The sequence below is a fragment of the Miniopterus natalensis genome, chromosome 20 (assembly GCF_054644295.1).
Source record: "Miniopterus natalensis isolate mMinNat1 chromosome 20, mMinNat1.hap1, whole genome shotgun sequence".
NCBI classification, from domain to species: Eukaryota; Metazoa; Chordata; class Mammalia; order Chiroptera; family Miniopteridae; genus Miniopterus; species Miniopterus natalensis.
The window spans coordinates 21,860,958-21,876,005 of NC_142100.1; the positions used below are offsets into that span (position 1 = coordinate 21,860,958).

Below are 15,048 nucleotides of genomic sequence, written 5' to 3' on the forward strand. Positions count from 1 at the left end.
GCCTTTCCTTAGGCAGGAACCACTGGGAGGGACAAGGTAAGTGGGGTGAGGGGAGGGCTAAGTTCAATTTCAGGGGCCCAAAGGGAATGTCAGGTGACCAGCTGGCTAAGAGAGTCTAGATCTCAGAGGAGCAGGCTGGGCTTGAAGAGAGCAAGGCGACCGTTGTAACTGGCTTTGGACTGTCGGTTCAGTTGTCCGTAGGGGTGAGAAAGTGAAAGCAGGAGGGCCTGTGACTGTGGCCTCTGGGACCCTAACATGTACCATCCGGGTGAGACTGCAGAGGGGACTGAGAAAGAGCAGCCCCAGCCCTAGCCAGTTTGGCTCCCTGGTTAGAGGGCCAGCCTGTGGAAGGAAGGGTCCCAGGTTCGATTCCAGCCAAGGGCACGTACCTCGTTTGCAGGCTGGGTCAGGGCACATGTGCCCACCTGGGTCAGGGCACATGCGGGAGGCAACCTATCAATGTATCTCTCTCACAACGATGATTCTCTCTCTCTCCCTCTACTCTCTCTGAAAAGCAATGGAAAAAAAATATCCTTGAGTGAGAATAGATAAATAAATGAATAAATAAATGAATGAATGAATAAAGGGCCCTTAAAGGCCATAAGTAAAGTGCTTGGCACGCCCTCCACGCAAGGATATTGCTATGATTCCAGGCTACTGGTGTAGAGCAGGGTCAAGCAAACGTCAAGCAGATCCGGATTAGAATCTAGGTAGGACAAGGGACTCCGGGCAAGTCTGTTTAATCTCCCTGAACCTCAGTTTCCCCAGCTGTAACTTGGGGAGAATAAATAGATCATAGGGTTATTGGGAAGGTTCGATGAACCTATTATGCACAGGAAGCTCCACGCACGTAGGAGAAAGATGGACGTTGTCATGTGTGGGTTGGTTCACGACTCCAAGGCCCACACCCCAGTTATTTTCCCCCCAAACGCGCGTTGCTTTCCCTCGGGGTCGTGCAGCGCCGCGCGCTCCCCAGGGGCCCGGGCACAGGGGGCGTGGCTCCGGGCGTGGGCGGGGCGCCGCTTACGCCCGCCCCTGGAGGCAGGTGGGCGGGGCGAAAGGGGATTTCCCTCCCCCCGCCCCCCCTCCTCCCCGGAGCGCACGCGCAGAGGCCTCAGGTATTTGGACAAGATGGCGGCGGCAGCGGTCGACAGCCCGATGGAGGTGGTGCAGGCGCCGGCGGACGAGGCCATGCCCGAGGCGGCGGGCCTCAGCTGCCTGGTCCACTTGCCCGGCGAAGTGCTGGAGTACATCCTGTGCAGCGGCTCGCTCACGGCCACGGACATCAGCCGCGTGTCCAGCACCTGCCGGCGGCTGCGCGAGCTGTGCCAGAGCAGCGGGAAGGTGTGGAAGGAGCAGTTCCGGGTGAGGTGAGCCCGCAGCGCCCCGGCCGCGGCTGCCGCGCTCTCCGCTCAGCTCCCCCGCACCCCGGGGCCCAGGCCTGGCTGGCCCGAGCCGCCGCCGCCGCCGCCCTCCCCGCACGCGCGCTCCGGCCGCACCCCGGATGGATGCCGCCCCCGGGCCCCTTCCAGCGGACCGACAGACAAAGGCCTCCAGGCCGCCGGCCCGTCGGGGCCACGGCGCGCCGACCCCTCCGGCGCCCGGATTGCGCCCCGGGAAGCGGGGCCCCTCGCCGGCCGCGGCGTCCGCGGCCCGTGCGTTCCGCGCGCCGCTTTTGTGCCCGGCCGTGCGGGAAAATGTTGACACGGACCCGGGGATGCTGCCCGCGATCCCAACAGCCCGAGGAAGCGGGGCGCAGCATCCTCTCCCCCGCCCCCCCGCCCCGCTTGTTGGCCGACAGCACAGATTTCGGGGTCAAAATCTGGTCCTGGCATACTCGCCGTATGACCTTGGGGGGGACCACTTCCCCTTTTTGGAGCCTCCTTGCATCGACTCCGGGGTGATCATTACACCTAGCTTTTTGCCCGCGGTGATGAAACGAGAGGAGCTTTTGACACGGCCCCCCCCCCCCGGCTCTTAGGAGGCGCCCCATAAATGCGAACTGTCATCGTCATCACTGTTGTCGTTATTGCTACAACTGCCCCCATTTCATAGGTTGGGGCGGGGGGTGGGTGGGAGCGGAGACCCAGCCTTCGCGTTGCCAACGCCAAGGTCACACCCCGCGAGCGAGTGCGTGCGAGCCGGGCGGGGATTTGAACTCGGTCCATCGGCGGGGGCCGCTCTGACCACGAAACCCTACTGCTCCCGCTGTGTTTCCAAGGCTGCCTTTGATTCGTGTCTGCCTGCCCGCTTGCCTGCCTGCCTGCCTGCCTGCCTGCCTTGGAGTCTCTCTGTTAAGCTGAGGGGGTGTTTTTCTCCTTGTAGGTGGCCTTCCCTTATGAAACACTACAGCCCCACCGACTACGTCAATTGGTTGGAGGAGTATAAAGTTCGGCAAAAAGCTGGGTTAGAAGCCCGGAAGATTGTAGCCTCCTTCTCAAAGAGGTTCTTTTCAGAGCATGTAAGGAATCTGGGGACGGAGCTCTAAGCTTTTGCCTGGTCGTGGTGTGTGTGTGTGTGTGTGTGTGTGTGTGTGTGTGTGTGTCTGGCTCTGTAGGCATTGGCTCATCCAGCTTTTTTATTTTTTTTATATTTTTTATATGTCTTTTTTTCAATGCGCTCACAATCCCTTACTCACTTAGAAGGCTGCAAGAGTCCTTGTGTCCTATTCCTCCCATCCACCAACACGGAGCCATTTGTCCCTGCCAGCTTTACTTTTCTAAAGCCCCAGACAGAATGGGGGTGGAGAGGGAGGGAGGGACCAGCAGCACAATGTAGAGGGAATTCCCATCGGCGTGATTTCTCTACAAGTGGGTTAACCGTATTTTTTTGCAACCTTCACGTGATTTTGGGGGAATCGTCAAAGATCGAACACAACACATTGCACCCAAGTTGTTTTCCCAAAAGGGTTGAAGAAATGAATATGTTTCTTCTCTCTGGCTCAGCAGGGTCTAACCAGCAGTGAACTGATTATTTGTTAAGCTAACAGGATTAAAAGCTATCTGTAAATAGGAATTATTACTGCCGCAAGAAAATTTCCCTTGCATTCATTATCTCTGAGAAGTTTTCTTTTAAATATTGCTGAAATGCATAGTCTTTGTTTTTGTTTTTGTTTTTCCTTCCACAAAGTGTCCATAGAAGTTTCTGTACCAGGTTCCAACTCTTAACTTTTTGTAACACTGGGAAATAGTCCACAGTAATATTTTAAATTTATTTCTGGTAGGGTGGGAGTGAGGGGGAGCTAGAAATACAGCCAGTCTGATTTATTTTACTGTCCTGGTTTCCTGCAGATTCATTCCTGTTTTCTAATTTTAATTACTGTTACTTAATGGAGTTCATACCTTTGAAATGTTTTCGAAGCTCTTCAAGTTTTTTGAAAGGGAAAGCTCAAAATATTGAACTTTGGACAAATCTGAACTTATTGTCCTATGGAGACTAAAACTGGATATTCCCTAGTGTAATTCACTTCTATAAATAAATGATTGTTACTGTTAGAATGGACAGAACTCATGTTTCATTTTGAATAAGCCATGCCCTGCCTAAAGGCACTAATAATCACAGATTTTAAGTGCTGGTGTAAATGTGTTTGCACACAGGTAGATTTGGGTGCTAGATGTATTTGGTGTGCTAAGTCATGGGCTACTAGTGTGCAACCTCTGCTAGTCCGACTGGTTTTGCGTGCATTTTTAACAGCCTGTGCCTTTGTCTAATGATGATGAACTGTTGTGCTTTTTCCTTAGCTCCCGCTTTCCCTGTGCTACTGCTGAATTAGAAGTGTGTGGAGGACTTTGAGCATAGCAGACATATACTTAAGATTCACCTGTGGGTGGGTGATGACTTGGGCTCAGGACCCTCGTATTCCTGTGTTCTCCCCATGCACACAGGTCAACATGAAATTTCCTGACTACCTTCAAAAAGAAAAGTGGGAGAAGTAGTAGAATTTTAGACTGAGGGGCTATTTAAGTTCATTGGCACCACTGCCTCCGTTTACAGAGGAGGAAACATGTCCAGTGGCCTGAGTAGCCCAGAGCACTGGACTTCTCTCTCTGGCCCTTCCCTCCTAGTTGAGTGCAGCATAGACTGTGTGAAATGGTTATTGTGAATTTGATTTTGTATTTCTAAGTGCTTGTTGCAGAGCTGTTTTTCTTCACATTAGAATTCTTGAGTTATCAGTGTCAGAAATTTCAGTCTATGAAAATATAATTAACTAACAAGATCAGAACAAATCATAGTTACTTTGCAATTTTCTTCCCACCCTTGGAAGGTGGTGCAGGATAGTGTGGGATAGCTGTTACCACTTCCATGAAAGTGACCGTCTTTCTTTGCAATTCAGATTTGTGTGCGAGAGTGACAACGACATTATTACTTGTTATTGAGCCTATTTGTGTATGTCTTCTTCGTAGGTCCCCTGTAACGGTTTTAGTGATATTGAGAATCTTGAGGGGCCAGAGATATTTTTTGAGGATGAACTGGTGTGTATCCTGAATATGGAAGGAAGGTAAGCCATAGTTATAGCGGGGATGTTTTTGTTAGTCTGTCTGTTTTCATAATAACCCCAGAATTAGTTGCTGTAGTTTGTATGTGGCTGAACCATAGACAAGTTTCCAGATATCTTATGTGTTGCTACAGTTCCCATCTTTGAAAAATTCTGTGCATATAACGTAAGTATACCAAGACAATTGATATTTAAAGAAACGATGCAAAAAATCCTTTTGGAAAGAAAAAAGAGAATTAGCATATATTTAGTCCTACTGCGGGTCAAATACTGTGCTTTGGGCACTTGTATTTTTTATGTCATTTAGGTATTATACATTATCCTTCCTTTGTTATCACCTGTCCTCCTACCACCAGCACATTTGCGTGTTATGCACTGAATATTTATTAAATAATTTCTTAGGCATGTCTTAATTTAATGTGGGTTTTTTTACAGTTTTTGAATCTGGGTAAGAACTAATCTTACTTTGGCCGTGCACATTATAGATATTTGCTTGAGCCTTTCTTTTATCTCCTGATCAAGAAGATTCCATTATCTCCTGGTTGTTGCTTAAAATTTTTTATGACTCATAGTTTCCCCTGTGAGGGTTAACTACCAGTTTGCCTGAAAGGTAACTTGGCTTCCAGCCTAAGTTACCTGTGAGTTCTGGAAACTTGACTGGTGATACAAGACTGTTAGCTTCGCCTCTTCCTTAAGAGAGGTCGTTGTGCAGTATCTCACAAGCAGGGCATTAAGGTATTTTTCTTGCTGTTTTTAAGGGGTGTTAGGAGAGAGAAATATCTATCAGTGGAACAACTGTAGGGAAGAGGTAAGATGTGTCACTATTCTAGGCCTTGGATGAGTTCAGATCCAGAGGTCATTTTTCCATTTCTATTTTGGTTTATCTATAAATGAATTAAAGTTATGATCTAATAGTCAGTACTGTGTAGCCTTAAAAATAAAAGCTGACCTGTCTTTTTTACATATATAGACATACACTTCTACATATATAAATGTACTCGCATACATACTGAGTTTATTGTTTAGTTTTGATACGATCTTCAGTACAGACTTTGTTTTTTTTTTCTTATTTATGCTGGTTTTCCCTTTCTCCCTCCCCCATTTGTATTGGCTTTCCCCTGCCCTCACCCCTGTAATTGATGATGACACACTAGCTTGTATTCTTCCATGCTGAGATGCACTGGTATATATGGGGTTCGAGGGGAATCATTATTTCACAAAATTATAATCATAAAATAGGTACTTTTCTATATCTTTTTTTCTCATTCAACATTACCTTATTGAAATTGATCCTAATCAACTGGTAAAAAAAATCTAATTCACTTTTTTTAATGGCTACATGCTGTTTTGTAGTATATACCATAATCTAACCATCTCCCTATTGATGGGTAACCACTTCTCCATTTTTGTGTTACTGTGGAGACTGATATTTCTGTGGTTTCACTTCTCAGTAAAAGATTCCTGAGAGTGGGTTGCCTAGGTCAGACTATAGAATGCTGTTGAAAAACATAAAATAAGAGCATGCTCTTGAATGGGAAGACTTACCATCACAAAAAAAAGTCAGTTCTTCCCAAATTAATACATAAATCTATTGTCATTTCAATTAGGATCCAACAAGAGTTTTGGGAGGGCAGAGTTTTTGTGTATGTTTTAATTGGATAATACTGTCACACAAGAATAAATTCACAAGAGCAATAAAACCCCACAATTTTTAAATAATCACAATGGGAAACTTGCATCACAAGATATTAGAACATATTATAAAGCTACCTGTAATGAAAACAATACAATGTTTAAGTAAAAATCAGTAGCCACTTCCATGGCAAAGGATAATTCAGAAACATATCCTAGCATAAAATGATACATTTAAACTCAGAGGGAAAAAGATGGACTATTTAATGAATGCTTTTAGACATAAGTGACCATCCATCTGGAAGTAAAATTTGCATCATATATAAAAACTAAATTCCAAGATTAAACAACTTAAATTTTATCACAATAGAAATCCTTCAAGAAAATGGGAGGTGTTATGTAAAACCCAGGGAAACCTCCTTAACCAAGACTAATGATGCAGACACAATAAAAGAATATGGACCAATGGTTTGCAACTGAAAAAAATAAACTTTTGGACGACCAAAGAAACCATAAAGTCAATAGAATTCTTAAATTTTCTAAAAAGAAATTGAAAAATGAATAGGAGGATGACATTTACAGAGGAGCAAATCTAAATGGCTGGGGATTATGTAAAAAGACCTTTACATTCACTCTTCAGAGAAATGTCTAAGAATAGTGAAATATTGCTTTTTTTTTTAATCCTCACCCGAGGATATTTTTTCCATTGCTTTTCAGAGAGAGTGGAAGGGGGTGGAGAGAAACACTGATGTGAGAGAGACACATAGATTGATTGCCTCCTGCACGTGCCCCCTGACCAGGGCCAGGGATCTAGTCAGCAACTAAGGTACATCCCCTTGGCTGGAATCAAACCCAGGACTCTAGCCTGCAGGCCGACGCTCTAACCAGTGAGCAAAACCAGCCAGGGCTGTTGTTTTTTCACTTATCAGATGGGGTGGGGAAAGACTGAATGTGCACAGCATTATTACAGTCTTTTTAGAAATAAATATCATAAATTTGTAACCTCTTGACCTGACATACACATTTTGAGCTTAAAACAGGATCATTTTGTGATAACAAGGGACAGTGTCTCATTTATAAATACTTTGGGATGCCAGTTTTCATGAAGGACCCTACTTGTATTTATTCCTGGCAAATGCTTGTTGTTGGTTATGGAAAACACAGGAAAGAGGAAGGGTAGTTTCTGTAAATGCTAAAGCACCAATCCCTGGATATTTGAAAACAATTTGCATTTATGGTGTTCTACATGGTCTTTTAAAAGAGTGCATCCTGCAGTAAAGATTTGAAACAACATATTAAAAGGGTACACAGTAACTGAGAAAATTGACTTAGTATGACCAACACTGAGACATACGATATTAAAGACAGAAATGTCCTTTGGTCATCCAAGCAAAAATAAATAAATAAACTAAGTCATCTCTAAGGAAAAGAAAATAAGAATATTGTCAGCCTTTTCAACAGCAGTGCTCATTGCCAGAGGAAGAGTAGCATACTTAAGATACTCAAGGATCAAAAATGTCAGCCAAGGATTTTTATATCCAGCCAAACTGACTTCCAAGTGTAAAAGCTACAGACAAACTTACCAACTTGCAGGAACTTGTGGGCTTTTGAGCCCTCCCGAGAAATGTGCTAGAAAATGAACTTTAAACAACCAAATAATCTGAGAGATTAAATATGTATTTACTTTTAAAAATATGTATTTACTTGCAGAATTAAATCCTAATGACAGTTAGTAGGGTAGTCAGTATTGTATGTGGATATAATGCAGCTGTTTAAAAAACATAAGAAAGAGCAGGGAGCCAGCATGCTGGTGACTGCTGACCAAGGGGGGCAGTGGTGGTAACAGGTCAGAGAGGTAGTGGGGCGAGAGTTTAAAGGATTCTTTATGTCATCATTAGGGCTTGGGCTTCTACTGTGAGCAAGGTGGAAACCATGGAGAGTTTGGGGGAGAGTGTGCACTGTGATTCGATGTGTTCAGTGCATCACTCTGGCTACTGTGTTGAGCATACACTGAGGGCCAAGGCTCAAAGCAGGACGCTCAGTGAGGAGGATGCCACGTGATACAGACAAAAGGGGATGGTGGCTTAGGTGAGTTAGTGAGATGTGTTCCCGTTCCTGATAGTGTTGGCGGATGGGTTGAATGTGGCTAGTGAGAGAAAGCCAGGAGTCAAGATGACTCAAGGTTTGGCGCCGAACTGGAACAATGGAGGTGCCTTTATCTGAGATGAGGAGGACTCCGGGAGCGGAACAGCGTTAGGGGCTCACCAGATCCCTAAGGGGGGACATGGAGTAGCAGTTGGATGTATAGGTCTGGCATGCAGGGACGAAATCTTCTGGAAAGTAAACTTGGGGCTGTCCGTGTAGATAATATTTGAAACCATGAGACTGGGTGAGATCACCTTGGCCTTGAGCGTAGGAGGAAAGCAGCAGCCCAAGGCCTGAGCTCCCTCTGCCAGGTGCAGAGGGGCCAGCAAAGGATTCGAGATACCTCACCCCTCTCTCCTGGGACCCACCTGGTTCCCCTCACTTTTCAGGTTTCTCCTTCATTTCCTTTTAGTAACTCTGAAGCCGAACAGATAACTGTTTTCTTGGATTTCAGCCATGACTGATTTCATGTTACATTACAATTGCACAGTCCAAAATTGTATTGTCTGCTCCCATGATAATAGGCACTATATGATCGTGAGCCAGTTGTAGCTGTCCTGTTAAGTAGACTCTTTACATGGTATGCTTAGTGTGAAATAAAAATTAATCACTGAAAGTTTTAGTATCTAATTCTTATCACCTTATTGTTTGTTTGTTCCAGGAAAGCTTTGACCTGGAAGTACTATGCAAAAAAAATCCTTTACTACCTACGACAACAGAAAATTTTAAACAATCTTAAGGCTTTTCTTCAGCATTCAGATGACTATGAATCGTATCTTGAAGGTGAGGCTTTAACGATGCCGTTTCCTTGGGCAGCTAAGTTGCCCTTGGAGCAGGACTGGAAACTGATGAACAGGCAGTGGAACAGTCGGCAATGCCACATGGGCTTCCGGAGGTTGGAGTATATGGTCTGGTCATGTAGGTGGGCAACACTAGTAAATGCAGAGCTAAAGCTTTTTCAAAACCTTTAGCCATCAGCTGAAGAGACAGTGTTTTCTCAAGATGCACCGTAGGTTCATAGCACGAGAGGCTGATATTTCAGCTAATGAGATTAACTCCCTCTTTTCCTAAGCTTTGAAACATCGCTTTCAAATCAGAAGTCAGTCGGTCCACTTCTGTCTCCACGTGACCTGGAGCAAATCCTTAACCTCTGGTTAGAGTTTAATGAGGAGAAAATGTTCTTGTGCGTCAGTGAGTCTGCCTGGCCCTCAGGAGAAGTGAGGAGAGAGAAAGAAGGCGAGTGGAAGGAGCGGTGGAGGCAGTAACTTTCTGTCCCTACCAACTTGAACAAGAACAAAATGTGACTGTATTTTTTTCAAACCATTTTAAATTCCTAGCACCTTACGCAAACGCTCCCAGAAGCTGTGGTTATGAAATACATACATTCCCCGTTCCCCGGGGTTTGCCCAGTTCGTGCTCTCCCCTCTGGTGTGTCTCACAGTCACAGCTCCATGCTCTGGCTGCCCTCGCGCCGGCTCTCACCGCCTCTCCCAGCAGCAGCTCTCTAACGCTTGCATTCAGGAGCGTCACCCCTCCCGCCCTAAGTCAGCCGCCACAGCGGTGCAGCCCAGCCCGAAAGCCGGCCCTTGCCGGGCACATGAGCCAGCAACGTGCCGGCTGATCTGTTTCTCATTCCATCTCTGCCTGCTTTTCAGTGCCCTCCATAATCCAGTCCTTCCCCTACTCCAAGCTCTCCAGAGTGTCCCATTTGCTCCAGCCAGTCCATCACCCTCACTGGCACCCTACAGGTGCCCCGGCTTCACATCTTCGTTCATGGTATCCCTTTTCCTTCGAAGTCCCTCTTAAACCCTACTCGCCCTCCACACGTTCAGGTTTCACCTCCGTTGAGGTTCTCTGGCTACTGCAACACAGATTTGACTCACCTCAGAACTAACATGGGAGGGTCGACGACTAAATTCTGTGACATCATTTCTGTCTCATGCGTGTACAAGTCGTTTCTCCAAGTAGGCACTGGTTTTCTTGCGTTCTTGCCCCTATGCTATGATCACTGTCTACTCCACAGTGCCCGGTGCAGACTCTTGATCGTATGAATGTCTTCTGTCATCCGAAACAAAATGAAAGTCTACTGCTGTTTGTTGAAAGATCCTTGCCACCCTGGAATCTTCTCATGGGCATACTAAAGCTGAGAGGCATCCTATCTTATTTATTCCATGGTCAAGAATAATTTGACATGCTTTATTTCCCATAGCTTATTTATGAGACTGATTACTTTTTCATCTTTCTATTATAAAGTAATATGCCTTTTTCAAGCTTCCCATCCTAATCAGTGCTGGAGGCATTGGGTAGCCATGGAGGTTTTGGTTGGGTGAATGGAAGTAGGCTCAGGGATTTGGTCCTTGATGACTGACCAGATAACCTGATGCCTGATGCAGTTTAGGGATTGTTGAGTTAGGATGGAATGTGCTGTGAAGTTCAAGAGAAATTCCTTCTACATGCAGGTCGGTCCCAAGGACTCCCTGGAGCCAAACCCCAGCTAGTGGCAAAACTGGGACTAGGGTCCAGGTCTCTTGAGGCCCATCACCTGCTTTCAGCTCCTTAGGGTATGGGTAGGGGGTCAAGATTCTGAGCTGGTTTGAGGCCACTTGAATTTAAAATGACAGGCTTCCCAACTCAAAATGTCCTACAGCATAATGATCAAGGTAGCCCATCCGTCTCTGGTTAAAAATTGCTGAAGGCAGTGAAGAGGGGATTTTCAGGAGACAATGTCTACAGTTTACTTTGTACAGCTTTTTAGCTGCAGCGTCCCTGCATGTAACTGGTCACCTAATTCAAAAGTACAGTTATCTCCAAAGTCCATTTACTGGCCCATCTTAGAGAGGTGCAATTTCAGCTATTTTTTTTTTTTTAAGTTAAAGAACTGTCTTACAACATTGCTTTTTCAGAGTTGCTGGATTTTAAGCTGGAAGGGAATTAGAGGAAGAGAGAAGTAGCTTGAAAGATCTTTATAGCATTTATTTCTCGCTATAATAGAATCTGGAAACATGCCATGTATCACACAGGTTTTTGAGTCCACGACCTCTGAGAGAAGTTTCATTTATTTAAAACAACAACATAGTGACGTGTAAGCTCCTTTGCTACGAGGATGTTTCTTGCTCTTTTTCAGTGTCTTAGCAGCAAGGCCTGAAATCTAGGAAGCTTATCTGGTGGGATGTTGTCGAGAGCTGTGGCCCCAGGCATCTGGGGTAAATGACAAACTCATAGGAGCTTGTTTAATAATTCAGAATAGGAGTTTATTCAGTAATTCTTGTTGGCGTTCAGGTGCCGTGTTTATCGACCAGTACTGCAATCCTCTGTCGGAAATCACCCTCAAAGACATCCAGGCCCAGATCGGCAGCATCGTGGAGCTCGTGCGCAAGACCCTCCGGGGCATCAACAGCCGCCACCCCAGCTTGGCCTTCAAGGCAGGTGCGGAATTGCTTTGGGTCTGCTCTGTGCACAAGGACAGGCACCTAGAGTGGTTTGTTCCTTGGAAGTTCTACAGTATGTTCCCCATTGTGTCACAAAAAAGCCCTTGACACAACCACACGTTCACTTGGATAACGTAAAAGGCTTTAAATACATACTGTCTTCCTCACCCTAACACCTAACGGATATTGTTAGGACCTGGCCAGTGTCTACATGTTACAGGTTGTGCTTGTGTCCTGAGTAGATCTCTGTGTTTCAGGTGAGTCCTCCATGGTAATGGAAATAGAACTCCAGAGCCAGGTGCTGGATGCCATGAACTACGTCCTGTATGACCAGCTGAAGTTCAAGGGGAACCGAATGGACTACTATAATGCCCTAAACCTGTATATGCACCAGGTAAATATGGGTATATTAAAGAATAATCATTAAGCTCATCTCTGATAAATTGTACAGTTTTTGAGGGCAAGGGCTATATAGTTTTCATCACTCAGTGCTTATAAAACTCCTTTTGCCTGTACTATAAGAATATCGCTATCGATTTTTTGTTTCATCAAAAGTATCCTCTGTCTGAAAACTTTCGAGATGAGTGCCTGGCCAGAAGTAGGTATTTCTGTGGCAGTTTGTATCTTGTGAACACTAAGCTCTGAAGCTACTCCTGTCTTTCCTTCTGCCCTGGCCTATGGCAAGGTTGGAGGAAGTCTGTGGGCAGCTGCGTCATGGATGTTTCTTTTTTATTTGCTTGGCTCCCTTTTCATATCTATTCTGTTGCTCTATGTGCTATTTATATTTTCTTTTTTCCTGTCTTGCACACTTTCCTTAAAGCTGCCTTAAATTCCTTCTGGAAGAAAGAGAAGGGCTCAAGTCACAGGTCTACAGGCTCTTTCTATAAAGGGCCTGGCAGGAAACCACCCCGTTTCCTACCTGCTCAGTTCTGCCCTCGCAACTGGAAAGGAGGCACAGACAATGCAAAAACAAGTGACTGGCTGCGTGCCGATGAAACTTTGTATAGATGTGGAAATTTGAATTTCATATAATTTTCATGTGTCACGAAATAGTATTTTTCTCACCATTTTTTAACATTAAAAAAATGTTAAAAGTCTTCTTACACGGGCTGTACAGAAAGGCGGTGGGCCAGGTTCTGCCCATGGACTGTTTGCAGACCCCTGGTCTCAATAAATAACATACTCATCCACTTAAGCCTCAGAACCTAGCCTCGTGCCTGATACACATACAGTAGGTGCCTAATAAAAATGTGTACCAAAGGAGTGAGAATACGTGGTTCATTTCTAGTGAGCTCAAGCGTTTTTTCTCCTCCAGGTTCTGATCCGCAGAACGGGGATCCCAATCAGCATGTCCCTGCTCTACATGACCATTGCCCGGCAGCTGGGGGTCCCACTGGAGCCTGTCAACTTCCCAAGTCACTTCTTACTGAGGTGGTGCCAAGGCGCAGAAGGGTGAGCCATCTATGACACAAAGCCGAAGCTGGTTAAAAGAGGGCTAGGGCTGTGATGAGACTGTTTCGTTTCTTGACTGTATCCATGTCAGTAATCCAGTGGGAGATGGGCTCTCTGAATCTTTCTATTTGTTCTAACAACTGCGTGTGAACACAGTTATCTCAAAGCAAGAAGTTGAACTTTAAAGAATAGGACTAGAGGTTCAAGGGCTTATGTGGACCTCAAAGTCTCTTTGTTCCAAAGCAGATCAGATCAAAGAGTTCTTACAGAAACTTACTTTCCAGTCTTCCATAAGACCTCCCCTCCTTCCCTGCCGGAGAGGCAGGGAGAGGGAACAGATTAGCCAAGTCCTTCATTGATGTGCAAAGCAAATATTCAGCGTTCCTATCTCATGTCACTCCTTTTGGGCGAGGTTGGTGCCTGAAACGCAGTCTGTAGACCAGGTTTATGAGGTTCTTTCCTCTCTTTTAAACCTGGTGCTCTATTGGGCATAAAGCTCCTTTTCAGCTCTAGTCTAACTTTCCTGCAAGAAATAGTTCATCAAATAAGTAGAATATCTTCTCACTAAATGTGCCATTTCAAGGGAAAAGAATCGAAGTTGTTTAATTATATCCTGTTCTTTGACACTACTTCCTAATGACTAGTTGTGATATCCTTTGGTGAAGTGATGAGCAGTATAATAGAAAGTGCCTGAGAGTTGAAGTCAGGCTGGGTTCAAACCTTGGCTTCCTGAGCCTCAGTTTCTTCCTCTGTAAAACGGGGCTACAGTTTTTCATTAAGCATCTTGGAGGACTGAATGAGATGACCCAGGGCTTTGCACACCCAGCAGTTTCTGACACATACATAGAAAAGTGTAACTGGTCTCTATTTCTGTTTCCTAATTTAAGGAAGAAAATGGAGGTAGTTGGAGCTTCCTGGGCATTCTTACCCTTTCTCCCTCCTCTCCTCTCCGGAGGCAGCCACCAATTAGTTTCAAAGTATTTGTTGTTTTGATGCAGATGTTTATAGTTTCTTACATATGTACTTTTCCTTAAATAAATGTATAGTTTTTCCCTTTTTTCCAAATATAATCTGTTCCTAAAAACGTTTCTGCTGGTTTCTTTTTTGGCTAGCAGGCACCCATTTTCCATTATTATGGGGAAAGAGTTTTCAGCCCATTTCCATTCCCTGAAACACCCAACTGATTTCCCCAAATATCTCTAAAATATTCTTAAATGCTTATATAATAACCCACCACGGATTCTGCATAATACAGAGCATCTAAAACACCGATTACTACATTATTTACCACAGTAATTTATTGTTATTACTCCTCCTTCAGCTACGGCAAACAGTGCAAATGGGCAGTGAAATAACTTGCCAGCACCCTCAGCGTTAACACTGAGACCCATCAGGGCTGGCTGGGCTGGACCCTCAGGGGAAGGTGGGGAAGAGGGGGCGGAGCGGGGCAAGGCAAGCAGGCCCGCCCTTTCTCTGCACCCTCCTTGCCTACCTGTGCCCGCACCAGGACCACATGGTCATTCACTGCACCTCTTTCATTAGTCCTCATACCTGGTAGGTGAGACCTCACTGAGTTCTTCTGGTCATCTCGGCCTGTTGCTCTAATAAAGATTTAGAATCAGTTTACTGGGTTTTTCAACTCCTGTGTGGATATTGATTGGCACCAGTGCCTACTTGGATTGGCTCCATTGATTAATATGCGGACTGTGGCCGGTGTTCCACTCTGAGTCCTCCTGTCTGTGATCGTATCTCCCACACATTTAGGCCGTCCTTAATGTCCTTAAAAAGATCTTACCATTTTCTTCATCAAGCCCTTTGACATCTTGTGAGACTTGTTCTTCGTACCTTCAATTTTTGTTGCTATGTACGTGGTAAATTTTTAAATGACACTTCCTT

The 15,048-nt window shown here is 45.2% G+C and overlaps 1 protein-coding gene across 2 annotated transcripts in view; it reads left to right on the forward strand.

The window, feature by feature from the left end:
- Window positions 1-1,127: 1,127 nt before the first annotated feature.
- The window catches only part of FBXO21 (F-box protein 21), a 31,493-nt gene continuing 17,572 nt past the window's right edge, over window positions 1,128-15,048 (forward strand). For both annotated transcript variants that reach the window (XM_016201620.2, XM_016201622.2), the window contains exons 1-7: window positions 1,128-1,370; window positions 2,326-2,461; window positions 4,404-4,498; window positions 8,934-9,055; window positions 11,552-11,698; window positions 11,958-12,094; window positions 13,016-13,152. In XM_016201620.2, coding sequence (XP_016057106.1) covers window positions 1,132-1,370; window positions 2,326-2,461; window positions 4,404-4,498; window positions 8,934-9,055; window positions 11,552-11,698; window positions 11,958-12,094; window positions 13,016-13,152 — 1,013 coding nt within the window. In that variant the 5' untranslated portion in view covers window positions 1,128-1,131. The remainder of the gene's footprint in view (window positions 1,371-2,325; window positions 2,462-4,403; window positions 4,499-8,933; window positions 9,056-11,551; window positions 11,699-11,957; window positions 12,095-13,015; window positions 13,153-15,048) is intronic.